Raw genomic sequence first — 26,139 nt, forward strand, 5'->3', positions numbered from 1 at the left:
TAGAAATCAGTGGCACTGGACTCCAGCATGGTATTCCTTTGGTATTCCTCTGGCAGAAAATCCACATCATCATCAGTATGGTCTTGGAGTATTTGGGATAGTTTGCACAGAGGCTTCCTTGGGCTTGTTCTCATCCTCTCCTGTCTAAAGATGCTAAGCTGTTCTGCTGTAGCTCCTCATCCCAGGTGAGTGGCACTGATGCCCTGGCATAAACTGGAGATAGATGTGTTGGAGTCTGGAGCTTCACTTTCCATCTGCCCATGTCTCTGCCACATGCCTTTGAAACCTGGTTTGCAGAAGGACTGCTTGTAGCTTTCTTGAGCGACACTCAAGTTATGGAGTTATCAGTGCTGTGGACAGCTTGTCATTTGGCAGCAGTTTGCAGCAGCCCTTGCAAATTCCTGACCTTTTGACGTGTCTCTCCATGGTTTCATTAACCTCTGTCATGCAGGTTTTGATGGTTTGTCAATTCATGCCCCAGGCAGCCAGAAAGAGCCCTGTTTCCTGGCGCTACACAGAGCTCTGCTTTCCCTGCTTGGCAGCCAAGACTAGCTGAGTCAGCCTCTGTGTGTGGCAGAGCCAGTGGCAAGTGCAGCATGTCAGCATGACACAAGAAAACTCTATGGCATGGCCAACACTAGCCTTTGGCTGCATGAAGAGGAATGAGCTGGGAGATGGAGAGGAGGAAGGAGGTGCAGGCATAGCATGAGTTAGCAAAACTCGTTGGCCTGTGGAGGCCTGTCCTGCTGTTGGCAGGTGTTATGGAGGGCCACCACTGAGCCTGACAGTGACAGCCCTTGAGGGTTCCTCAGCAACATCCCTGTAGTGCTTGTGCTAGCAAAGCATCAGCTTGGCAGGGGGAAATTTTTTGGGCCTGGGCAATTGCATGCCAAACCCTTTATCTCAGTGCAGCTCTAAGTGGATGGCAACCAAGTCTTTACCATCTTGCAGCTCTTCTAACACTGTGGGAGCTGATTTTGTTGATCTCAGACTAGCTCAGAATGACTTTTAAGAAGTTCCCCCATTGGAGTTGGTACTACAGGTTAGTCACTGGATGGGGCCAAGAGGATGTGAATGCCCCTCCCAAGTAAGTGTTGTGTGTGAAGAATACTTATCCAGATGTTGCTTCTACTTGCCTCTGTCCTGGATAGATCTCTGGTGCTCTCAGCCATTCATTGTACTCTCTTGACTTTCTGTCCTTCCAGTGAGGCCAGCTTAACCTCCTCTTCATATGCTGAGGGTTTGGAATTTTCTTTTAAGCACGTGCATGAATTGGTTACTGATTTCCAGCCTCACTTTTGATGCTGTGCTTAGAACAGAGATTCTGTGGGGCAGGGATAGTGCCAGCAGGTCTGGGTGCAGCTGCTGTGCCTCTGTCTCTGGTGAGGGGGTGCAGCTGCATGTGTGTCTGGGACGGGCTTGCAGCTGGGAATAGAAAAAAACTTTTTCTGTGCATCTCCTCTTGGTACTCGGCGTACTGGTGAGTGCTACTCCAGTGCAAATGACAATGCTTAACTCATTCTCCACGGATTCCCAGTCAGCCATTAAACTGGAGCCTCTAAATTACCCACGGCCTCAGATGAGAGATGGGAAGCCTCAGTGACAGCACCAGTCCCTGAGCCTGTTGGGGCCATACAGGGACATAGTCATTAGGAACAATTAAATGCAAAGCAGATTAAGAAGGAAGTGGGTTTCCCAGGGGCTTTTAGCCAGGTTCCCACTTAGCTCCAAGGAATTCTCTTCGATATTACTCTTTTTCTGTCTCTCATGGGCTGCTTTTGAGGCTAATGCTCTCAGCCACTCAGTTATCAGCACCTTTTTATGGCCAGCATATTGGGGGTGTATTTACTACTCTCCATGAGGCAGGAAGCAGTAGCTGGTTCTCCCATCAGCCAGGAGATACAAGAGTCCACCTTCCTGATGGCACTCACAGCCCTTCCTCAGCAGCAGTCAAGAGACAAGATGTCTTACCTTTTCCATTCCTGCCCTTGCCTGTAGCAGAGATAAACCTGCTTAAGTGGTCAGGCTTTATGTCCATCCCAGTGGTTGCTTCATCTCACCACTGGTGGCTGGAACACATAGGTAACTTGATCTTTTTCCTTAGTTAAGAATCCTTTCCTGGGGCATCTGCCCTTTTCCTGCATATGATGGTATGCCAGTGTACTGATGCCAAGGCCAGTGGTAGCTGTGGTTAGCCCTGAGACATTGGGTGTATAGGTCTAGTGTCAGGAGCATTAGGGGAGATATGAGCTTTCTTCACTTCATGTCTATTTCATTCAATGATTCTGGCCATCTTCGCACACGTAAGCTTGGGCATTTCTTCCTGTTTCTGCCCCTGCTTGTACTGGGTCAGAGGAGGAAGGAGGGCAGCCTGCTCAGTGCCATTTCCTTACCTATTGCTTTCTCAACAAACCATTTTATTCTGTAGAGGGCAACATTTCTCTGACATTCTTCTGCCTCCTTGAGTGTTTGCCTCCTTGAGTGTTTGTCTCCTCAGCCTCAAGTCAGCCTACCCTGTGACATTACCAGTGTGCCTCTCATTGTAGCACCTGGGTTGTTGGCTGGATATCTTGGTTGACACTTCCTATATTGCTGGCATCAATTTCTGTTGATCCTGCTGTCAGTCAAGAGGTATCTCACAACATGCAATTTGTTTAAGGGCTGGCATCGATGGGCTTCTGAGTTGTTGTCAGTGTAGTAAGAGGATTGCAATGGGTCAGTCATCTTGCAGATTTTGGCCCTAGTGGCCACAGTTGAAAATCTTGAGCAGAGCATTTTTTTGTTGTTTTCCTATGTAAGACAAAAGATTACTGCTGTGAATGTGGATACAGGTATTTTTTTTAATGGAGAGGAGATAGCAAGGAGAGAAAGGATCTGTGGTCAGGGTGTCTTGGGAGACAGTGGGAATCCATTCTTGAATTAACTTTGTTGGCTACAGAATTGCTTTGTCAGGGAAAAGCCATTTGGGGAAGTTAATTAACTTTCCTCCTTTTGAGAACAGAATGAGGATGTTCTCATTCAAACTCCTGGTTATTGGGCTGTCAGTATCTGGGAAAATATTTGGAAGGCATAACCTTGTGCCATCATTATACAGAATATGATTTCTTGCTCCTTGGAGGCTATTCTTGGCGTTTGTTGTGTTGTTTCTCACGGTGGGGTGAGTGTTTTCAAAACGAGCTGTGTCTCATAGTGAAGTTGCCCGACTGAAGTATCCTGGAAAGAAAATGAGTGGGTGTAGGTTTTTTTAGGTTTTTTAAAAAATAGCCTACAGTTTCTGGATAGTTCAGACCAATGAAATAGCCTGTGTCTTTGGACTTCCCTCTTGATGCAGTAACACTGTGTGCCTTAAATAATAGGAAGTGATGTCCTAAAATAGTTTCTTCATGATGGAGGTGGACTGCATCTGCAGAGAGAAATCCCCAGGAGCTCTCCATGGCATTCCTTCAAAAAGGCAGCTGTGAATGGGGACTGTGGGCTGTTCTAAATCACAGCCAGTGCGTGCGGTGGTGGCTCTCTTTGCCTGTGCTTCAACCTGTGGTGAACTGGGATGAGAAGCAGCAAATGAACTTCCCTAGGAGACACGGAATAGCCATTAGGTGGCAGTGACTTTCTGTCACCAATCTAAATGGGAACCAGTAATAGAGGTGAAGAGCTTCACAGCCCATCCACAGTCCCTGAGCTGATCATGTTAGGTTGCCCTATTATGTGCTCCCCAGGATATCTCTTAATCTAAAAGGCATGGTCGACGCTAATGCAGTCTAAAAAAGCTACTAGCAGGGCCAGCTGGTGGCTTGATGACTGTACATTTTGAGCACTGCTGTCTAGCAAACTTCCTGCCAACACATAAAGCATGAAAGCTTTGTGCTGAAAACACATAACAAGCTGTAAAATAAATCTTGTAATTATAAGACACTTCCTTTTCCTCCTGCTTTCTAGAGTGGTGTCAGCTGAACATTATGGCCATAGCATCTCTAGGTTTTAATTTTGTAGCATTAGGAAGGTCCATTTTTTTTGGGATCTGTGCCTATAAAACAGGATGTTCTTCAGTCCTCTGCTGTGATTTATTCAGAGAGATGGGTCATCTCACTGTGACATTTTTGGAAGAGGAAGGAAGAGAGAAGTGAGGGGAAAGAGGCAGTGCCTGATTTATTGCACTTTTTTTCCTAGCTGTGCACCCTTGTCCCTGAAGTGCTTCACTCCAAGAGCATGAGTGTGAGGTGTCAGGCACACCACTTGCCTAAGTGGTCCTGCATCTTTCTTGCACCTCCCCAGCAGGAGTGAAGCTGTGTGCCTTGGGAGCATTTAGCCTTCTCTCCTCCAGGTGGGGCTATCCCTTTTCATTTGAATCCCTGAAGACCTCATTACTTTGCTTCCTTGTAGCTGCTGAAGAGGTACATAATAGCCAGAGGAATATCTGAAGAACATCTCAACGGGTGCAGTGAGGAAACCATTAGGAAGCCCTTGAAGGATGTAGGCTGCAAGGAGCCTGCACCACGAGGAGCACTATAAAAAGAGCAAATGGAAAGTGAAGAAATAATCTTGTTTTATTTAGTGTTTGGACCACGACTTGAGTCCCAATGTGAAATGAACACTCGGCAATGCAAAGTCAAGAGATACGGCAAGAGATGGTATCTTCGTTGAAGAGCTCATGGTTAAGATTTATTTATTTGCCTAGATTTTCACCCTATATGTAGGTGGTGCAAATAGATATGCACATAGGATTTCTCAGAGGGTTGAAGGCCTGTGTAAAGAGGGAAGGAAACAAAAAGAAAGCGGGAATTGCTTAGGATGCCCCTGTAAGTAACTTAAGGCTGGTCGTATTGACTTTGGATCAGGCCCTAAGTAGGGATGTTTTCTTAATGACGGACTGTGTAGCTTTGAACTACTGGCCAGTTTATATGACTTGGTTCTTGGAGACCACCTGTAAAATCAGTAGAGCTGACAGGTAGCCAGTGCTTTACGTATTTTAAAAATAGCAAGACAGCTGGCTTGAGAATTTAAATAATCTTATCTGAGACTAGGAAAAATAGACACCTGAAAAATTCATTTGGGGTAGAAACACATCAGTACTTGCAATAGCAAACTGGGCTTCTCAAATGTTTTGTTTGTCCTTTGAGTCCTTAACAAGACCCATATTGTGGATTCTGTTCCCCTTTCTAAGATTACTGTAGTCAGCTTGCAATGAAACAGCAGCTTGAAGGACCCCAAATTAGGAGTACAGAGATGTAAAAGCAGGAGTGAAAAGACTGATGTGGCGTGCAGAGGATATTTCACATATCAGGCCAGGCTGGAATTTCAGAGCAGGACTGAATACTGTAGATTTGCTCTGCTAAACCAGTGACCTTATCACATTCTCCCCAAAGTGTATCTGATAAAAGAATGTGCTGGAGGGTAGCACACGATTATCTTACCTGTCAAGCCAGTGTCTTCATTTAGTCTGTTAAGTCAGTGTTAAGGGAATTGCTGTGGTGGGTGTTGCCTTGCAAACACTTCTCTGGACTTCTTGGCAACATTGAAGGCATCTTAGTGGGTTCCAGGCAAACCCATTTACCTATGTGGGGACCATCCTGTTTGCATAGTTGAGGGAAAGGTGTCTCTGAAGGGAACTCTGCTGTCTTCCTCCATCCGGTGCCCCAGGGCCAGACAGGACTCTGCCAGGCTGAGGAAGCCCTGGGGACTAGGAAAAAAGGAAGCTATGTTTCCCTTGAGTTGGAGCAGTTGCTGGTTTAGTCTAGGAACAAAACAAAGCGTAAAGTTCAGTGCCAGGTGTGGAAGCTACTCTTTACTTTATTGACTAGGGTGTTCAGGTGCCCTGCCTAGAAACCTGCTGATGTGAGCACGTGTCTGCATTTTTGTACATCTGGACAGGCACATCTGTCTGCCTGTAGATGTGTGCCTGTGTGTTCAGGGTGTGAGTGCTTCTGTTGAAATAGCCACTTCCAAGACAGAGTCAAAGGTTCAAAGATGGCTTTGGAGGAGTGAATCCAAGATGGTAATTGCATTCACTGCTAGCCTAGTTAAGCCTACTTTTGGTCCCATAGAATTGGTTTGGGGTTTCTTTCGTTTGTTTGTTTTCTTTTTTTTAACTTGAGAGTCCTGTCTCAACGACTGAAAATTCTGCTGATGGTGCACCATTCAGAGCAGCTTGCTGCTCCTTCCTCTGCAGCAGCATCATCTTGGCAGGTCCGACACCAGTAACAACTTGTTTTTGTCAGTGTACTGAGCTGATGTGACTTGGAACGGGCCCACAGGGAGCAGTTAAACATAGTGACAAGGGTCATCTTTATACAGCCTCCACTCTGTTTCTAGCTCCACTTTAACAATGAATCTGCATGTGAGCCTGCACATATACACACATGCACAGTGCTTTATGAAATGCCTCCTGCCAAGCCTGGATCCATTTACTGTCTTGCCAGCTTTGCTGAATTTAGAGGTAAATTCACTGAAAAGGTCACTAGCAGAATTGCTTTTCAAAAAAACCCCCAGCTCCTAAAATGTCTTTACTGTCCCTGCAGTCTCTGCAGGGGCTTGTTTTGGGTTGCCTGTGAACTCTGTAACTGTGCAGCCTGTTTGTTATTGTAGGGTTGCTCTGGACACAAGTTCGTTTTTGCAGGATTGCTGAAGGGCAGCAGGCTTTGCGCTCCCATTTGTTTATCTTAGGACTGTTGTGTGAAGAGAAGTAGGGAAGATACACTTTCCTCCCTTGGGCCCTTTCCTTTGTGTTCACAGTCAGGCAGCACAGCTGGGCATTTCCAGAGCCCAGCAGGAGCTGTTTCATCTCTGGAGTGCTCTGGTATCGCCTGTTCTGTCTCTCATCTTCCTCTCCAGGACAGCTTCCCTGCTTCTTTTTCTTGCAGTAAGCTGAGGTTTTGCTGTGGCAGTCTGAATTGGGAGTTATTCACTGCCAATATACGGAGTGGTGATCCTTGACTGGGGAACATTTTTATAATGAAATGATGGCTCCTGAGCGATGGGGAGTGAGAAACAGCAAGGCTGTTAGCTGGAACCATGCTTTCCTTGCTCTGAGCTGGTGCTTGTACTGGGCTGTGTGCTTGAAGACAAGAGCTGTCTGCAACCTGATACATGTGAAGGGCTCCCAAGAGCTATACCAGCTCCTGCCTCCCCGACCGGCAGGGTTAGATCAACTGCAACTTTCCTTGACCTCCACTGGCCCCAGAGGCCACAGGCTAGGGACTGAGTCTGTACCAGGAGTGAGGGTGATGTTTGATTCTTTTAAACCTATGTTTTGATTTTAGGATAGCAAGTTTTGGTAATGTGGCTCAGGACTGAGCAAAATGCAGGCGGAAGCAGCTTCATGCATGCACCTCTCCTGGTATATCCTTGCCTGAATGCATGCAGCTTTCCTCGCTAGCCCTGCACAGCTGACCTCTCTGTTCACTTGCACTGCCATCCTGTACCAGGCCTGAATCAGCTTCCTGCTCTCCTGATTCTCCTGCAGCCTGCCCCAGCTTTGCCCTTATCTCCCATCATCTCCCCACTGATGCCTCAGCCCTGGCTGCCACCTCCCTGGCCCCTGCTGTGCCGCTGTCAGATTGAGTACAGACTTACCTACCAGGACTTACATTCATTAGCAGCTCATGTGGCAAAGGTTTGCCACAATCTTAGTTTTCTGAGAAAATCGAGACCCAGGTGCTAGGTGGATTCATCGCCAGCCCCAGGCAGGACAGCTCTCCCAGGCTGTGGCTTTGCACACCTGTGTCAATGGCAGTCGAGCCAGCAGGTTTCCCCTTCCCAGTCCCTTTCTCGAGTAGGATTCCCAGCACTGGCAGAGCTTGGTCCTCACCTGGAGGGATGAGCTCCACGCTACGTGCATTAGCTTTGTTCCTGGAAATCTCACTCCAGACACAGTCAGATGTCAGGTTCCATAACGTGCTGAAATCCGATGAGCTCACAGCCCAAGGAATTCTTCCATTTACAAACAGCCGAGAAACCCATTATATTTGGTATTAGTATTGAAAGACTAATGCAGGCATGTGGTTTTTATTTGAAGGATACTAAATTTAAATAAAGCAACAACAAAGAAGTCAAGCTCTGTCTTTTTGCAAAATCTTTGAAATGGTGGGATGTATGTGTAGCTAATGAAGGAAGGTTCCTTTAAGTATTTTAAAAAAGCGTTCACTGCTTATAATTGTTGGACGTATGTGTAGTAAATTAAAGAAGAAGCAATGTATAGATAAGACCGCTTCCCCACACAACCCCCATCCCAGTAGCAGATGCCCCTCCTTCCACCTGCATTGCTCAACAAATTTCATCTCAAGAGGGGAAATGAATTCTCAATTGCAACATGCCTAGTAATTAACCGCACTGTAATTCTGATGTGCAGTGCTGTCACCCACCATCGGGTGGGAGTGGAAAAGGCACTGCATTTTGTTGATGGTTGAACATTTGTTTTCCTCATCATTTTGACACCAGAGGTAATTGCCATTCCTGAAATATTCTCTCACTGCCATTACAAAGCAACTGTTAGGGACAAATTAATTATGAAGAATCTCGTTATGACAGATTAATAGGCCAACAGAGGAGATTTTTTTCTTCTTTCAGGCAACTGAATAGTAAAATCTAACAGCTCCCGTATAACTGCTAGAAACACGTGCTTCTCTGTAAGCCAACACATAATTTGTTGGAGATGGGGCATTTGCAAAACTAGGACTAGAGTATAGAGTGGGTTTCCAAGATTGCTTTTACTGAGCTTCTGGTTTCCCAATATCATGTGCCAAAATGAGCTTGATTCTAGGTATTGCCATATGGAGGGGAAGTCTTCATGGTTGGTATTGGACCAATGTCTTCTGTCTGGGTCATGGTTGAGCAGCATCATGAAGGCTTGGAATTGAGGAACGCTGGACTTGCAGATTTGATGGATTTTAGAACAAGACATAAAGTCATTATCCAGACTGCTTTATGGCCACTAAGGGTTCCCTGTGTCAGGGACGTCAGATCTGATGTGCTGGTTGATTTCCAAGTGGCCAATGATGTTCTGCCTGCCTTTGTCCCCCTGGAAGTTGCAGACTACCCACCCCAAATTGTTCTTGAGGGGTGCTCTGTGGGGACTGTTGTGATGTGGCCCATAGGCGGCTGCCTTCCTGTAGTGGAGGTGATTGAGGCACCCTGCCGCCCTGTGACTGAAGCATTCTGTCAAAGCCCAGGGGAGAAGGAGTTTGAAATACCTGGATTGCTCATGGCTGTGTTTAGAAGCTCACCCAACTTATGTGTAGTCAGGACAGCAATTTATGTAGACTTGGTAACTGTGCTTTCAAAGAGACAGTTAGGTATGTCTCTCATAGTTGACTGGCTACTATAGGATGCTAGCGAATCCCAGGTGCTAAGGAGCACATGATTAAAAAGGAGTCTATTTTAGGCTCCAGAATAGGCATAATCTAGATTTAAATAAGCCTCCTGGAGGAGGCCTGTTCACATTCTCAGCTTTACCTTCTTTGAAATCTCACTCAAGTTGTCAGGCAGACGTTTAAACAGAATTTATCACCTCCAGCCAAGAGCTTGTACATCCAGCACTCTGTCCCTGCCCAGGAAAGGAACACAGTCCCTGTGGTAATCAATGCACAGCGCCCTTTCATGCCATGATCTTCTTAATGAGAGAACAGTGAAGCTCCACTCTTTTCCAGAGACCAAACCAAGACCACATTTATCCCATTTTCCATCTTCCCCTGCCTGCAGATATCAACTCTCTGTTTCACTGTGATTTCATCCTTCTTCATGGAATTTCTGTATCTCTGTGTAGAGTATGTAAATGCTTTAATAAAATAATTATATGAGGCTAGAAGTTATAGATAGCCTTACTTTTGGATTACTAGCATCTGATTTCTTTTCATTGCTTTGCTTCACACCCATCTTGTGTAGTGCTAATTCTCTATAGTCCTTTTTGGCGTGCAAATTTTGTCTTTGGGACTATCCACGGTGATTGTATTTTGCCAGCAAGGGCTGATTCTTTGAGGGTCTTTGTCAATATTATTTTTCTGTCAGGTTTTATACTGATTGCCTTTGTGATAGGCGTTTTGTCTTGAGTTTACTATTTAACTTCTAGTCAACATTAGAAATTGGCTGTCTTTGACTAGTGTGTTGATGGAGATTGTCTCTTGCCTATTATCTCCACTGCAGTGTCATCTTTGTTTTCTCTTGTCCAGTGTCAGCCTCTTACACCAGATTCTCCCCATTTTGGCAAAGGAACCTTGGCTTTTGCTCACGTGAGATTCAAACTGAAACCTCTGGATTCCTAGATCGCGCTTTCTTTTTTAAATTGTGGCAAGCCCTGCCTGATTTGCAGTTTTTTCTACGAAGAAGTTGTAACTGGGTAGTGATGGACCAGGCTTTTCTTACCCTGCCCCGTGGGGTACTTGCACAGGTGATCTGTGGTAATCAGCATCTCATATATCAAGAAGAAATCCACCCTAAATTTCCACCTGATAAAGCCCGTTCCCTGCTATTTGTAGTTGCTTCTCTGGAAGGGTGGGGGATAAGGGTAGGGATATTCCTCCACAAGCAACTGAGCAGGAATCTATTTTATAATTTCCTAGGCTGAACCACTCTTAAAGACTATTGACTGGTCAGTTTGATCCTGGATGGGATAGGTAACCTGGAGGTGGAGGCTTTCTGCTTCTTTTCTTCTTGGCTCAACTCCCCATGCACTGATAGTGTTTCCTGTTGCACCAGTTGCTTGTAAATAAAATAATGGCTAACAGTGAGTCTGCAGGTGGAAGGACACACCATTTTCTTAAAACTTGAATGAGACAAGACATCCAACAGCTTTACTGACTATATTACTCTAGGTTCTTATAATATGTTTGACGTTTACAAATGCAGCATCCCTGCCTCATGGATGCTCATTCATCTCTTAGATGAGAGGGAAAACTCAACAACTGGCAATGGAAAGGGCAAAATGTTGAATATGTAGTTGTATATAAAAATGATCTCAGTTTTATTCCCTTCACAACCTTGGTGAGCCACAGCCAAATGCAGGGGAGACACATACAATATTGTTCATTGTGATACCAGCTGCAATAAAGGCAGTTGCCTCTGGTACTGCTGGGGGTAATTCCTTCTGCTTATTGTGGGAGCAAAAGTAATCTAGTCTGGATAATGAATAACCAACATGAGGCCTCACCTGGGCTCTCCTTTTGTTCATCTCATTGTGGTGCCATGTCAAATATTCATATGTTTTACTTTATTAAACTGCTATCTCATGCTATTTTTAAGTGGCACCCTCAAAGCCAATATAGGCTTTCTCTGTTGTTTGTGTTCCTAGCAGCTGTAAGGATTCAGTAGACCAAATGCTACCTTCACTGGCACCCACATAGCCCATTTTTTCCAAATTCTGCTTCTATTGGCACCTGCACAAACGTATTGTTTTCAGTGAGAAAGCAAAGGAGTGGCTGCAAGGAAGGATCTGACCTTCTAATTGCAGTTTAACAAGTGTATTGATTGTGCATGAATCAGAAGAGACACCAGCTCAGTCTTCCATAGTGGTGACATTGCTGGGATGCTAATAGACACCAGCTGCCTTTCTTGGTGTGGAGCTGTGTGGCATTAACTAGATGAAAAAGCTGGAGTAATTTTTATATATATATATATATTTCACTGAAGTCAGCAACTCTGAATGATATCCAAAAGGGAACAGACCTGCTGAGTAACAAGGGGACATTTCTTTGGTTCCCTGCCCCCCCCACACTTTTTAAGGTAGAACTGCATTGCCATTGATGATGACTTACTGGCACCGCAGCCACTCTCTATCTGTTGGATGTAGTGCTATGACAGTCACTGCAGTTTTTTGGAATTGACAGTGTAATCCCATGGTTGTTATCTTTCCTGACTTCCTCGTCAATCCAATTTAATCACTTCTAGGTATTTAATGTGTTACTGTCTCTCTCCTCTTCAGGCATCCTGTTCTTATGGGAAGAGGTCTGTACTTTAAAGGTCAGAGCTTCTCAGATGAAAAAAGGGGAAAGGAATCTGCCTCTGTCAGTTTGGTAAGGGGGTGTATTGAGATCTCTAGAGAGGCTGCAGTGGAAACCCTTCTTTCTGGGTTCTGTGACCAAGCTAAATGCTGGTGCCTGTCTGTGTGGCTGTAAGAGAGGGAGGCCGTTTGCTCTGCTCCCCTGGCCTTTGGAATGACCCGCCAGGAGAGAAGTTGCATATGTATAAGGGGGAGAAGCTGCTGTTGCATGGTTTAATTGCCTGACGTTGACTCAGATAGGTCCTGACTGGAGGTCAGCTGTGACGTGCAGCTGGTAGGGTGGGATTCAACTGTTGGGAAGAGAAAAATGTCAGCCCAGATTCTTCGGCGTTGACAAAGTGGATGTGACGATTTCTCCCCTCCAGCTGCAACGGCTGCCTCTGCACTTCCTTCTTCCCTGCACACCCACACTAGGAGAGCAGCCTGTGTGAAGCTACCCTGTCTTGACCCTCAGCTGCTGAACTAGATGAGACTTAGCTGAGCGTTCTCCATCTTTCCTTCTGCGCTTGGGCCATGCATCCTGATGAACCTCACCTTTCAGTGTGTCTTCTGTCTGTTGGTGCTTCCTCTGGACTCCATGGCTTTTCCAGCTCCATTTTATTGCAGGATGGGGTGTGGGGACTAAGGGAAGAGACTGTCAGATTTCCATTCTCATCTCTGCTGCTAGGATCCTTCACTTTGCTTTGAAGGACAGGAATATTCAGCATTGAACAGATTCCCTTGATACTGATTTCATCTCATCTTCCACCTCTTCACTAACCCTCTAACACCCTGTATGTTTCCCTTCCTGTTTACAGTGTCTGACCTCTTGAGTAACTGGAAGATGTTACCAGGTCAGCCTTCTTGACACCATCTGGTTTTATTATTGAGGACAAATCATGAAACTCTTTCTCATTCATTCCATACTGGTTCATCTGTCTTGCAGTAGCTCTTGATGTACTTTTCCTTGTTTGTTTTCCTCTCTCTACTCTATCTGGAACTTCAGACCTTTTTTAAGCAAAGAGACCATCTCTACACCCCTCTTCCCGATGCGAAGCCTCCCTATGCGTAGCCATAACTGTATGAGCTTCAGTGACAGCTAGTTCCTACTGTGGCCTTGTTTGAGCTCTTCCCCCCACCCTCCCCACAGCCCAGGACCAGCCCTCACTTCCCATGTTACTGCCTTCCTAGGATCTCCTTACATGGACATAGCTGTTTGGGGAGCGTTCTCCCTTCAGGTCATTTTTGTTGCACAACATCATCTCTTGCTGTTCAGTCAATAGTCTATGGTTTCTGTAGGGTGTGTCAGCAGCTCCTGTTTAAGGAACATTCCTGAATGTAACACACATCTTTCTTCATCTTGTTCCTTATAGCAACTGAAAATAGCAACTAAGACTGATGGCTGGGAGCCCCCCACCACAGCTAAACACAAGGCCATATAAGATGGTTCCTTTACAGCCCTCAGCTTGTTTTCACTGCCATCCCACATGATCTGATCCAAGCTGAACTGAATTAATTTTGTTAGCAAGATTTTGAGGGATGCTGTGTCAAATTTATTATCATTTCACCTGCCTCCGTAACAGGAGCTGCAGGCACTGTGATCAATGGATCAAGACACGTGCCTAATATCACTGCAGCTTCTGTATATGTCTCTGTGCCTTCTGCAGCCGTGCTGTTGAATGACTTCCTATCCTCCATGGGTGCTCTGCAACAAAGCACAGGACAGACCTCTTTGTATAACAATGCCATCAGGACAGCAAGGCACTGGGGGCACTTCTGGGAACCTGCTGACTTTGCAAGTATTATACATCTGTGTATGCATAGGTCTGGTCCTTCCTTCTCATCCAAATCTGATATGATCTTAGCGTCATTTGTAAGTACCATTCACATAAGTGTACCTTCCCCCAAAGAGAGCCTGTGTGAAGGACCTCTTGTGCAGTCACAGGTGTTGTCTTCTGGAGAGGGCTCCCCTCAGGGTAAAACATCTTCAGGAGCAGAACCTTGTTCACTGGACGTGATGTCTGTATGTGTAAAGGACTCAGCTTGACTCTCAGATTCCCATATTCAACAGTTTGATCTGGAACTGTTAGTGGGAGAGAGTAGGTAGGTAATGCCATAGCCATAGAAGTGCTACGTCCCAGTTATTTTAGCATGTTATTTTCCCCTTGTCTCTGACCATCCCTTCCCTGTGCTCCTTGTTCTCCCTGCTCAGAAGACTTAGACAGAATAGTGCGTTATATCACAGAGGTGTCTAGAGGGGAAACAGCTGCTCCCTTCTGATTTTTCTCCTGAACTGCCCCACAGATAACTAATTGCAGCTCAGTTGCTTCTATTAGCTATTTACCTAAAATTGAGCTGGCTAATGAAAATGTTTCTAATTAATACGAGGCAGATTAAAACTCATTACAGCAAGGTCGGCAGTAATGAGAGATAATCAGAGCACAAATGACCGAGCTTGGAGCAAAATGAAGATGGAACACAAGCAGGCTATCGGCGCTGGTTGTGCATGCACCAGCCAGCAAGGGCAGGGTTCAGCAAGGTGACTGCTGGTGCTCCACGCTGCGGTCAAGCCACACTGCTTCCTCCTCTCAGAGCAGCTTGGGAAGTGACTGGCTGAAGAGGTGGACCTCAGCCCAGCATGAATGTTTCCTGAATCAAGTGGTATCTCAAACTAGGGGTTTGTTGCTGGTCACCTGTATGGATTGTTAGGAACCATGTTGTGAATCAGGGTATTAGCGGGAAGAGCGTGGGAGTATATGTAGCGTAGGTGGGAGGTCAATGTCCGTGTGTACTTGTGCGTGGAAATTCAGAGACCTGATGGCTTGGAGCATGTGAGCTTGCATGTCTGTTCAGCTTGAAATGGGCTGGCCTAGGTTTGGAAGATTTGCACAAATCATGAAACGTGCTTCCTTTAATTTCAGCTGCCTTTAGCACTGGTGATACAAGGCCCCAGCACCAATGCCAGATTTCAGCTGTCTGACGCAGGCTCACTGGGTATATCCTTCCATTTGTACAGAGTTCACTGGCCATCCTGCTAGTTGTGTGACTCCTTGTTCCCGTGTTTGTGAAACTGAGAAGCTAAGAAGTTGTCGCTTTAGCCCAGGGGATCATCTCCGTCCTTTATCCTTTGCAAGCTATAAGGTTCTCTTTCTCACTTCTTGGCTGTCCCACTGGCAACCTACTGTTGTGCCAGAATTTCTGAGGGATTTTGATATCTGTTAGGACTATTTTGAGCTATGGAAGTCAAAACTGAGAATTAGGGGGATGCCTTTTTAACCAGGGTTTGCACCAAGGGGAACTAACTAAAAAGTATAGGTCTGAAAAGGTAACTATGTACCTGCCTAAGTGGGAACATATGGAATGCTCTTTTCTCATATGGGCAGGCAGAGACGCATAGGTAAATCTTTAGGAATGTTATACATAACTTACACAAATAATGAATTATTAGATAGTGGGGTACATTGCACCAAGAGTTATTCCAATTCCAAAGATGTGGATCTGTCCATGATCAGCAGTATGATCAGTTAGTATTGCTATAAGGAAGCATTTGAATGAGAAATATCTGGAGTGCATAGGAATGAGATTTTGTAAAAGGTAGGCAGGAAAGATAGTACAAAAAGGAGGCAATAATAATTCTATTTAGAGTTGTGTGTCTCCTTGCAGCACCCCTGCTGTCAGTCAGTTTGATTACCAGACTGACAGTGTTAGTGGAGGCTATAGTAGTTTATATTAAGTGTATGCTTATTCAGATTTGTTGAAAGAGGAGATAACAGCCTCTTGGACGCAACTGCACTGTCATTGCAAGGGGTTCTAGGTTTTCTATTGCTGTTTTTAAAGCACCCAAGTACCCAATTCACTTCACCAGTAGCCGTATCCTCCCTAAACATCTTCGCAGATCTTTTGGCATGGCACTTGATTTCAGTCTCTCACTGTGTTAAATTGAGGTGGACATCCTTTCATTCCTCTCCGGTTTGTGCTGTCCTGGGTCATCTAAAGCTGTTCTGTAGTTTTACCAGTCATGTGCATAAGGCCCTGTCATTATTGGGGTAGAAGAGAAAAGGACTGTGGCCAGATTCCTTTTCTATCTTCTCTGACATGTCTGTTCTTCCTCCCTGACTTACGTGTTTTGGGGATACCCACTACAGAGGTGTGATGGCATCCTCTCTTCCCTCTGTATGGAGTCCAAGGGACAGCCTGGCTCTTCCAGTCCAGTCTCCTGCTACTGCGGGCATTCCTGGAAGAGCTGTCTTGCCTGGGATGCTCCCACACACTGTCTGCCACAAGATACTTCCCAGGATCCCAAAAGCTTAACATGAAAGACCTTGAGCAGCAATTCTGCTGTGCCACGGGAAGAAAGCAAAAGTCCATCACCAATGTCTCACGTCCTTGCAGTGGCAGGTAATTTAGTAAATACAGGAGATCCTTGGAAGCAGATTGAACCCCAGCAGAAGAGGTGACCGATTTAGCCGGAATGTTGGAGCTGGATACACCAAATAGATTCTTTAAAGATTTTAATGATGCTGGGAGCATCAGTGCACCCTGTTTTCATTCTGTCTTTCACTGTGGCCGATCGATAGGGTAATTTTTGTCTTGATGCCTTAAGCAAGAGTGTTTAAAGCCCTTTAGACATTTTATTACCTGTAATGTTCTTATGAGTCTGTAAAATGGGGGATAGCATTCCTGAGTTTTGTAAAGAGCTTTGTAAAAGCACTTTTAAAGATGAAAAGCTCCATATAAAATCAGGTATGGTTGTTTTATCATAAATGTCTAAAGCCTTTCTGAATTCCATTAAGCTCTTGGCTTCTCTGTCCTCTGACAGTGAGTGCCACTGGTTAATGCTATACTGTGCAAAATGGGATGTAAAAAAAACTTTAAAAAGGTTGTTGCTTTGTGGAATGCCCTATTATTTGCTGTTTTGTGAGAGCTGGAAATAGGAATGGGAGATTTTCTTTTTATTATTTCATATAACTCTTCTCTCTATGCATCAACTCTCTCTAATCTAAACAATACCCTAACATTTCAGATCTCTCTTTTTATAGACTCTTTTCCAGTCCATGATCATTTTTCCCTGTCCTTCTCTGTCCTCTTCTTTTTCTTCTGTACCTCTTTTTGTGATGGGATGTCCAGAATCCAAGGTGAGGTCATGCTTTCAATTTATACATAGCATTTTGATATTTTTAATGTTTTTCTCTTTTCCCTTCTTAACACAGTTGAACAGCTTGTTTGGGTTTTCCTGACCCCCACTGTGCATTGAGCAGGTGCCTTCACTGAGCCATCCACAACAATGTGTTGCAAGTGTGGGGTAGTTACAGTTAATTTAGAGCCCATCAGTGTGTGTGGGCAGGAAAAATTGCACCTTCCAATATGTGTAACCTTGCAGCCATCTATGTTGAGGGTGATCTGCCAGTCTATTGATTGTTTACCTGTCTTTGGTAGGGACTTGGCAGGGCTTATTTTTCTGTAGTGGTGAAAAATTTCTGTTGCATCTCATGGAATTTTTGTCACTGCACTGTTCTCTGCTTTGCCAGATCACTAGCAGGGAAATTAAACCTTGGTGTAAGAATGAGTGTAATGGGACACTCTGCTGTTTGTTTTTGACAGCGATGCGGATCAATCCATTTATAGTAGTGAGCCCTTTCTGCCTTGTGGGTGCTACCTGTACCTGTTTCCCCTTTCATCACATTTCTCAGTGTTTTCAGTGCTAGTTCAGCCTCACTGGAAGTAACAACGTTGCAGGTGCTCATGCAGACAGGGCCTCTGCAGTATCACCTTGGCTAGAAAAATTCAGAGCATGCTGAAATGAAGCTGTGGTAAAAACATCAGTAAATGTTGCAACCTTGTCCTAACTAGAGAGTCCCCCACTGCTGCTGTCTGTAGTGCTGGGCTTGGTGTTGCAAAGAGGGAATTCTGAGCCAGGAATGGGATAAAATGAGCAAGTGATGTAAAGGAGCATTCTTGCATCTTCTCCAATAATTGCTCGGTTTTCTTTTCACTCTTTGTGGGGGAATTTATTGAAAGGCACTTGAAAGTCCCAGTAAATATCTCCCTTTTCTCTTCTATTGACTATTGCATTAACATGCTCAGAGTATTTTAGTGGACTGGTGAAGAATGATTTTTTTTCCTCTCAAAAACCCTGTTGGCTTTTTTCAGTCATACCACCTTTAGTTAGATGATTTTTAGTACTCTCTATAATTATTGTCTCAACTAATTTAGTTGATACAGAATAAAAGCTTGCAGGACTATAATTTCCCAGATTACTCTGGATTTTTCTTAAATACAGGGCAACATTTGCTCCCCTTCAGTCCTCTGGAAGCTAACAGTTTTAATGTGCAATCCCCTTTTAATTATGATTATTAGCATCTCAGCTACTTTTTGAATTAATCTGTAATTTTTATATGATTGAAGTTTTCAAGGTATTTTCTGGAGACATCTTTCTTGAAATATTGTCTTGGAGAGTGTGTCTCCATTGTAAGCAGGATGGACAGGCTCCTCCTCAGCATCCTGCCCCATGCAGGGAATTGCCAGCAGTAGGAGAAGGCGCCTTCTTTCCCTTGCTCAGGTTGGGAGCAGGTGGGATGTGAGCGGGCACCACGTTGCGTGGAGCTGTTCCAGCTCACCTGTACAAGAGTGCTCTCTGGTATGGAGGTGAGAGGAGGAGCAGCCCTTCTAGCCCTGTCCTCTGGGCGAAATCCAGCCTGACGTCCTTTGCGAGATGTCTGTGTTCGCAGTGTTCCTGGAGGCAGCACTCATGACCAGGAATTTCTGGTGACTTGTTTGTTATGTCTTTGACTAATTGCATTTCAAATTTTCTCTCTGCATTTCTAATCCCCATTTCACGTTTTGCCAGCTATGAGTACGCCCTTCAGGGTTGGAATGACTTTTCTGAAGGATTTTTCATATGAGGAGTGGCTTCCACTACTTACTTCATGGTCTTTAGTGGCCTTTCTGAGCCCTTTTGTCACCAGGTCTGTCAACAAATACTAGATACTCACGTTTTCACTGGTATATTTTAACTTCAGTATTTATTTTCTGCTAAATTAATTCCTTTATTTTTAAGACCAGATTGGGATCTGCCAATTTGTGACACCTTGCATGTCTGATGCTCTGAAGAGCAGTTCTTTGCCAAGGTCTCTCTGAGTAAAGGCTCCTTCAAAAGCATCAGAATTACTTGAGAAGCCAGGTCTGCTTGTACATCAAGGGTAAATTAAAAAATGTCCCTTTGCAGCTCTGCTTGCTGAGTATGTGCTTCATCCCAGAGGTGCCTCCTCTCCATACCTGACAGTTGTTACTTCCATTATGGCCCATATGGAACAATTTTAATAATCAGTGTTAGTCCCAATCTACCCAGGATAAGGTATCAGACTGTGGTAAACCATTAGTCTGATACCCATGCTGTGGGCCAATGGAGAATTTGTCCTGCTGAATTTCGGGGAAGGGGTTTGAGACAGAAAGAGATGCCTGTGTGGACTGAGGAAAGAACCATATACACACTCAGACAGCATTTGCGATCTAAAGTGCTTCCTGAGGGAGGCTTATTCTTGGTAATCCTTGGTACATGAAATGCTTGCTTTCTCTGCAGTGTGCCCCTAGGCGTGATGCATACAAGTGGCTCCCTGTCTAACTAGCTGTTGTTCCCAGCTCTTTTTCCTGATAAGAAGAAACTTCAAGGTATTGCTTGTGCAACAAAGAGCAATATCTTGTGAGATTTCTTGGAGAAAAGCTCTGAGCCATTCTGGAGGTTTCCATTTACCCTGCAGTTTCTTCAAGGTAGGACAGAAATGTGGGTCAACAGTATCGGACACAGTAGTAGGAATGTGGCACTCTTACTTTGCCTATCATTAGGAGAAGGTCATCTATCAGAGAAACAAGTGCTGTATCTGGACCGTGACCTAGCTTGGGGAGATCCAGGCAGTTAATAGATAGCATTATGAACATTTTTCTGCTAAAAATCGTGACCTGGTTGGTAAGAAAAGAGACTTTGGAAGCTTCATTCACAGTCCTGCTTCATTCTCACTATACTTCTGCCTCTAATGTGGACTGGAGTTTTGTAAAATGTAGGGCTACAGATAGGTTTCCTTCTTCTGAGACAAGTTGCCTGGTCATCTTCTGCCTCTCTAGCAGGGGCAGGAGCTGGCATTCCCTGCTCCGGACAGCCAGCTAGGGCAGATGTCTCTTAGGAGTTTTAGCCAAGCCAGTTGTGAGAGCATGGTGGAGGATGCTGTGCATGGGGGTTTTGTTCTGCTTTGTTCCTGGAGCCCTCTGTAAGGATGCTTTTGTCTCTCTTGGCCAGGACTACTGTGTCCATGAGGCCAACTGGGTTCTCTACAACGTGGTAAGTTTGGGAGGGCCAAAATTTCCTCTCTCCTTGTGCTAGAGGGACTATTTCTGCCTCCTTCTCAGCAGTGACCGACATGAAGATACACCCTGCATCCAAGTGTGTTTACAACCAGTTGCGTTTTCAGCTACATGAGTTTTCATCGTGTTTTTCCATCTCCCTTGGCAATCCGTGTGGGGCCGGTAGGTGCATTGGAGCCAGCACCTCTAGCCTGAGATGGCTGCCCGGCCTCACACCCAGCATGGTGCTACAGCCCCAGGGGTGCTGCCGCTCTGCCCTGAGCCATGCCACAGCATGGAGTAATTTGATGGGCTCCTGCTATGCCTGTGGGAGGTTGCAGGGCCCTGTGCTGGCCCGTGCTCAGTGCTGGGGTTTTTGGAGCACAGCTTTTGGAGCCTTGCCACTGTTTCCTGCCTGTGCCCTGGGCTGTGGCTGCCCGACGCCTCGGGGGTAGCCGGCTGGCCGCTGCTTCCCTTTCCCTTTGCTGCTGGCAGGGGCTTTCCTGCACAACTGGAGGCAGCGGGCAGAGGGCAATTATCAGAGCTGCATAAAAGCTGTATCCCTGTAATGGGCTGCACTCCCGGTGCTGTGACAAACTACCCAGCTGCTCTGGCTCCCTCCCTCCCACTGCCTTTCTCTTTCATCCTATTACTCCCTCACTGCTTTTCTTGCTCTCTCATCCTCTTTCACAGTTTCCTTCCCTTGCCCCCTTTTGGCCTGCTTTTGCCCCCACTGCACACAGGGAAGGAGAGCAGGGAAACAGCCAGGGCAGAGGCTTGCTTGTTACAGCAGGAGCTTTAAAGCTGGTGTGTAAAATGCAGCACAATAATGTGGGAGACTTCAGGCACACTCGTGGATGTTATTTCCTGCCTATGTATGTGTGAGTGCTTTTGAACAGGCAATACGCTGGGGGAAACTCACTCTCCTAGAGCGAGTTACGCTTGCCCGTGTGCGCCCACCTAGGAGAGTGTGTGTGTGCATATGTGCATCAAGGTGTCAAGTCTTACATGCTGCGTGTGAGACTTGCACATGAGGCTTTCTCCTCACACTCCCCTAGTCCTGTGTTTCATGCATTTGCAGCTCAGCACGCAGTCTGTCCCCTGACGTGTTCCCAAATGCGAGACACTCGCCCTAGTCTGTGATGTGACACGGCACTGCTTTGCACGGAGGGCAAAGATAGCCACTAAACGGGGTGGGTGTATGGGTGCGTGTGGTGTTCATGCATGTTTGTGGTGGTGTTCCTTTCTGCCACATACTTCGAGGCTTTTGGTGGAGTCCCTCACCACAGGATCTTGGGCAGATGAAGTCTGCAGACACAGGATTTTACCTTCAATGACTTCTGACACAGAAGCCAGAGGAATTAGGAGCCTCCATGCAGATAGGTGTCAGGCATTAACAGGAGATGGCTGCGGAGTTGTTTTTTGTCATTGATTTGCTTAGATTTTATTAATGTATCAGGGTAAACTTATCTGAAGTTTATTAAAGAATATTGAGTATAGCTGTGTCCTTGGCAGGAGGCTTTTCTAGTGAGAGTAATAAAGGCAGAATAAATCATTGTCACTGAAGGATGTGGTGGCTGGTCTGTTCTTGAGAGGTGGAATGAACCTCTGGAGCTGAAATCCAGACCAGGCAAGTGGTTGGTGATGGGTTTTGTCATTTGGTGGCTGCATTTTGGCCAATGTGAGCAAAGCTGGCAAGTCTTCTAATTCTTAGTTTCTAGAACCACTGTCACAGCAGACTTTGTTGGCCATGTAAGTAGTAAGACCAAGACCTGGCTGGACTGAGGGATGTAATTTCCCCTTGTGGTGTGTCAGAGTGAGCTGAGGAGGATGAAAGACTGCCCACGTACTGTCCTCCTCACTGCCAAATAGACATCTGTAGTTTTGATTTTTAACAGACTCTTCTTCCAAGTTCGTGGAAGTTTCTGGGATGGTATCTGTGGTTTTCTTCTCACTTTAATTCATCGCACTCACACTGGAGAGTCTAACATACATGGTTGTGGTCCTGACTTTTGTCTTTTGACAAGGGGTTTCCAAACTGTGCATCGTAGTGGTGGATCACAGTGACAAACCAATGCTGCCCTATGGCCAGACGTCTTATTCTGTGCAAGGATGTAGCCCTGGACAGAGCCAAAAACTAATGTGCTGTCACTGATCATGGTGCCTATGCAAACAAGTGTCAAAGCCCCTAATACTCTGGAGCATCTTGTCCTGGTCTGGTTCAGCCCCTCTAAATCAAGCCAGAGTCCTAATACTTCACTGACACATTAGGTGATGATGCCCAAAATCAAGAAAGGAAATCCATGGTCTGTTTAAATACTGGACAAATAAACAGTACGTATGTGGGCATGTGCACGTAACAAAAAGCAAGAGGGCTTGGCTGATGTTCTGGTCTCTCCGCAGGTGCACCTGCGCTCTGCTGAGCGCCTCCGGGAGCTGTGCTGCGCCAACCGAGGCACCTTCATCAAGGTGGGACAGCACCTAGGAGCGCTTGACTACCTGCTGCCTGAGGAGTACACCCGCACCCTCAAAGTGCTGCACAGCCAGGCCCCGCAGAGCACCAGGCAGGAGATTGAGCAAGTCATCCGCGAGGATCTGGGCAAAGAGGTAGGGGCAGCCATAGCCTGTGTTGGCTTCTCAGGCCTCAGCAAGAAGAAGGAAGACAGGAGCAAGGAGGTCCCTGGTGGTTCTCAGCTGCAAGAAATACCAAGGGGACATATCTCCTCCTTGCCTCTGGGAGAATGCCATGCGAATTTTTCCTGTCCATTGATGGGCATTATTGGCAAGCTTAGGAAAGGGGAAGGTAACAGAGGATTAAGGGTGTGAGGACTGCCAGCTGGAAATGGCAGGGCTCAGCAGAGCAGTGTACCCCAGAGGTTATGCCAAGACTAACAGGGTTGCTGGAGGTCAGGATGGAGGGCTGTCTGCCACACTGAGGGGTGGGAGCTGGAGATATTGATGTTCAGGACAAAGATATATTAGCAGGGCTCTGTGAGGGACGACTGCTCTTCCCTGGCTGCATTAGACCAATTCCAGCTAGCACTGACAGCCTTTTACTTTTTCAGGTCCCTAATTAACCCCCAAAGAAAATAATAGCATAAATCACTTTTGGTGCTTGCAGTCAGGTAATACAGTAGCCCAGGAGCCTGTGTCACTGTTAACCCTCAGAAGCCTGCAGCACTGAGATCAGAGCTGGGGGCCTGTGTTCATTAGATATAAGGGAAGTAACCACAGTATTTAGAGAGGGTGTTCTGCTACTTTGCATCTTGCCCCTTACAAGAAGAGGTCCCTCACACTCCAGCCCAGATTGAGGAGAGACATTTCAAGGATCACAACTGACATGGTGGGGGGGAGACAGGAGGCAACAGTGTGCAAAAGCAATGGAAGAGACGGTGGGTGTGAGGGAGAGGAAGGCAGGAGGCTGAAGAATGGAAGCAGTGTGGCCATGTGTTTTGGGGTGTTCTGGGGTGTGTGACTGTGTGGTGAGGAGGTATGGGGGTAACATGATGGGGTAAGTGAAGTATTTGCACCTAGTGAGTATATTATGTGCAGATTTGGATGGGGTGGGTCTGCCTGTGTGTAGTTTTAGGGCCTAGGTATTGTCTAGTCAGGAATGACAACTAATATTTCCCTGCAGTTTAATGGCAGGGTTAATGTCAGCCCTGACCTGTAAGATGCTCCCTGTCTCAGTGCTGCGTCCTTGTAGCATGGCTGGTACCAGCTGTGTTTCATAGCTCAGTGGATAGATGGAACAGGGCAGGCTGGTCCCCTGCTGCTCCATGGGCCTCCATCCGTCAGTCTCCCCTCTGCAGAAACCACAGAAAGCCACCCTGAGGTTAGCCCCCATTAAATCACCACAGCCCTGGCTCAGTTTGTGTGGCATCTCTCAGGCTGAGCCAGGTGCTTGGAGGTGGGCCCTCTTCTTTTCTCTCAAGTGCGTGTTCTGCTGCCACTGATACGCCCTGGTTTCTTTCAGCTTTTTGGGAGCTAGATGAGCCCTCCATGCCTCATTGACTCCCAGTGAGGCAGCTCGAATCCAGTCTCCACAGCAGCCTTCCCTCTTAGCATTCACTTCACCCACATGGGCACTGCTGGGCAATATTTAATTTTAAAGAGACAGAGAGAGGGAGGAAAAAAAGTAGAAATGGGAAGAAAGGGATAGAGAGGAAATGCTAATGAGAGAAAGAAAGAGCGTGATGATAAAAGAGAGAAATGAAGAGAATGACACGTATAAAAATAAAGGAACTGGTGAAACTGGGCATTATTAACACTATGCCCACTTGTAAGTATGCCCACTTCCATTAGTTACAAGGTACCAAATCAAGGTATTTAAAAGCAAAAAGGATTTGGGGAATGTAATGCACCAAAGTTGTCTTTGCTGGACCCCAGAGGATTTAATAGGGTTACTTCAGGAACAAATTTAATTCCAGTGTAGCTACATCCTCAGTACATTTTAAATACAATATACTTAGCTGAAATATAGATGGCAGAAGGGCAAGGTGGAGTGTCAGAGCAAACGGGAGTGCAAAGGGGGATCCTGAAACCTTCCCCTTGGGGCCAGCATCACACCTGGGAACTTGCAGATGAATTCAAATAGAAGAGAACATGACAATGAGGGAACCTTCCCAGGGGGCCTAGGCCTAACCCTGCTGCTCTTGAATTCAGTGGTAAAGTTTCCAGCTCCCCCATCAGGCACAAGAGCAGGCTTCTTGGATGAATCTCAAGTGTAGGCAAGAAGTAATTACGTACAGTTTGGATCAGTGCAGAACAGATGGGGGAAATAGCAACTGGAAATACCGAGATACCTAGGGAGGAATGTGACAAGCTGACAAATTAGGCAAGAGCTTGCAAAAGGGCATGAAGATCAAAAAAAGCCCATTTCTTGTATAGAAGCGTTGTATCTTCAGTCAATTGGAAATAGTCTGTCTTCTGATGTGACCTACTCCTGAGAATCTTATCAGAGGCGTGGATGTTTGACAAATGGAGTGGTTTTGTGGGAAAACTGGTGTAAATGGAAAGCATGCCAATGGGACTGCCCTTCAAGCAAAGGCAGAGGGCTTGGGAGGTGGGTTTACAGCAGTTCGGCACGGCTCTGTTGTCACCATGCAGACTTGCGTGACACCCTGCTGATGGGGGAACTCCCATTCTAGGCCAGCATCATGGCTGGAAACTGGGAGCTGCAGTGTGTAGCTCTGCTGCATGAGCTATTGGATTGATTTAAAGGCAAATGGCATATGTGCTGATCTGACACAGAAGGAGAAGCATCATATATGCTGACTAGTGGGTTGCCCTGTCAAACCCCGTTTTAAGTCTAGGGTGAATCTGTGTACCTATCAGGGATCATTGGGATAAAAATAATCAGAAGTGAGCAGATGCTGCCTTTCTAATCTCAGCCATAGTGGTTTGGCTAAGTGATGGTGGGAGGTGATCATTCTCTTGAGTGTTGAAGTGATGGTGGGAGGTGATAATTCTCTTGAGTGTTGTATGCAAGAGGTTGGGGTGGGGGTGGGATTCTCGGGACAACACGAGTAGTAGCAGTGGGAGAGGCCACACAAAGAAATCTTTACAATGACTCCTGGAAACGCTCACCAGCAAGATCATAGAGTAAGAGTCTTTTGGGGAGACAGTGGAGGTACCACAGGTAGGGCTCGTTCTGGATGGATTCCTTCGATCAGTTGGGAAAAGCTGTGTGCATAAGAATGGGTGATGAGATATGAATGAAAGAGTCTCTCCTACCTCTATTCTCATCTTCCCTGCTTGAACAAGGTTCTGAAAATGAAAAGGTGTCAGGTATGGAAAATGAATGCAAAATGAGTATGTTCCCTACCCCACAATTGTCA

At 45.9% G+C, this 26,139-nt stretch overlaps 2 protein-coding genes across 3 annotated transcripts in view; one reads left to right on the forward strand and one right to left on the reverse strand.

Annotated features, from left to right (window-relative positions):
* The window catches only part of ISM2 (isthmin 2), a 411,356-nt gene that overhangs the window by 188,860 nt on the left and 196,357 nt on the right, over positions 1-26,139 (reverse strand). The window lies entirely within an intron of this gene.
* ADCK1 (aarF domain containing kinase 1) overlaps positions 1-26,139 on the forward strand; it is an 81,301-nt gene that overhangs the window by 8,657 nt on the left and 46,505 nt on the right. Inside the window, exon 4 of the mRNA XM_075503341.1 lies at positions 22,703-22,906. Coding sequence (XP_075359456.1) covers positions 22,703-22,906 — 204 coding nt within the window. The remainder of the gene's footprint in view (positions 1-22,702; positions 22,907-26,139) is intronic.

The sequence above is a fragment of the Mycteria americana genome, chromosome 5 (assembly GCF_035582795.1).
Source record: "Mycteria americana isolate JAX WOST 10 ecotype Jacksonville Zoo and Gardens chromosome 5, USCA_MyAme_1.0, whole genome shotgun sequence".
Lineage (NCBI taxonomy): Eukaryota > Metazoa > Chordata > Aves > Ciconiiformes > Ciconiidae > Mycteria > Mycteria americana.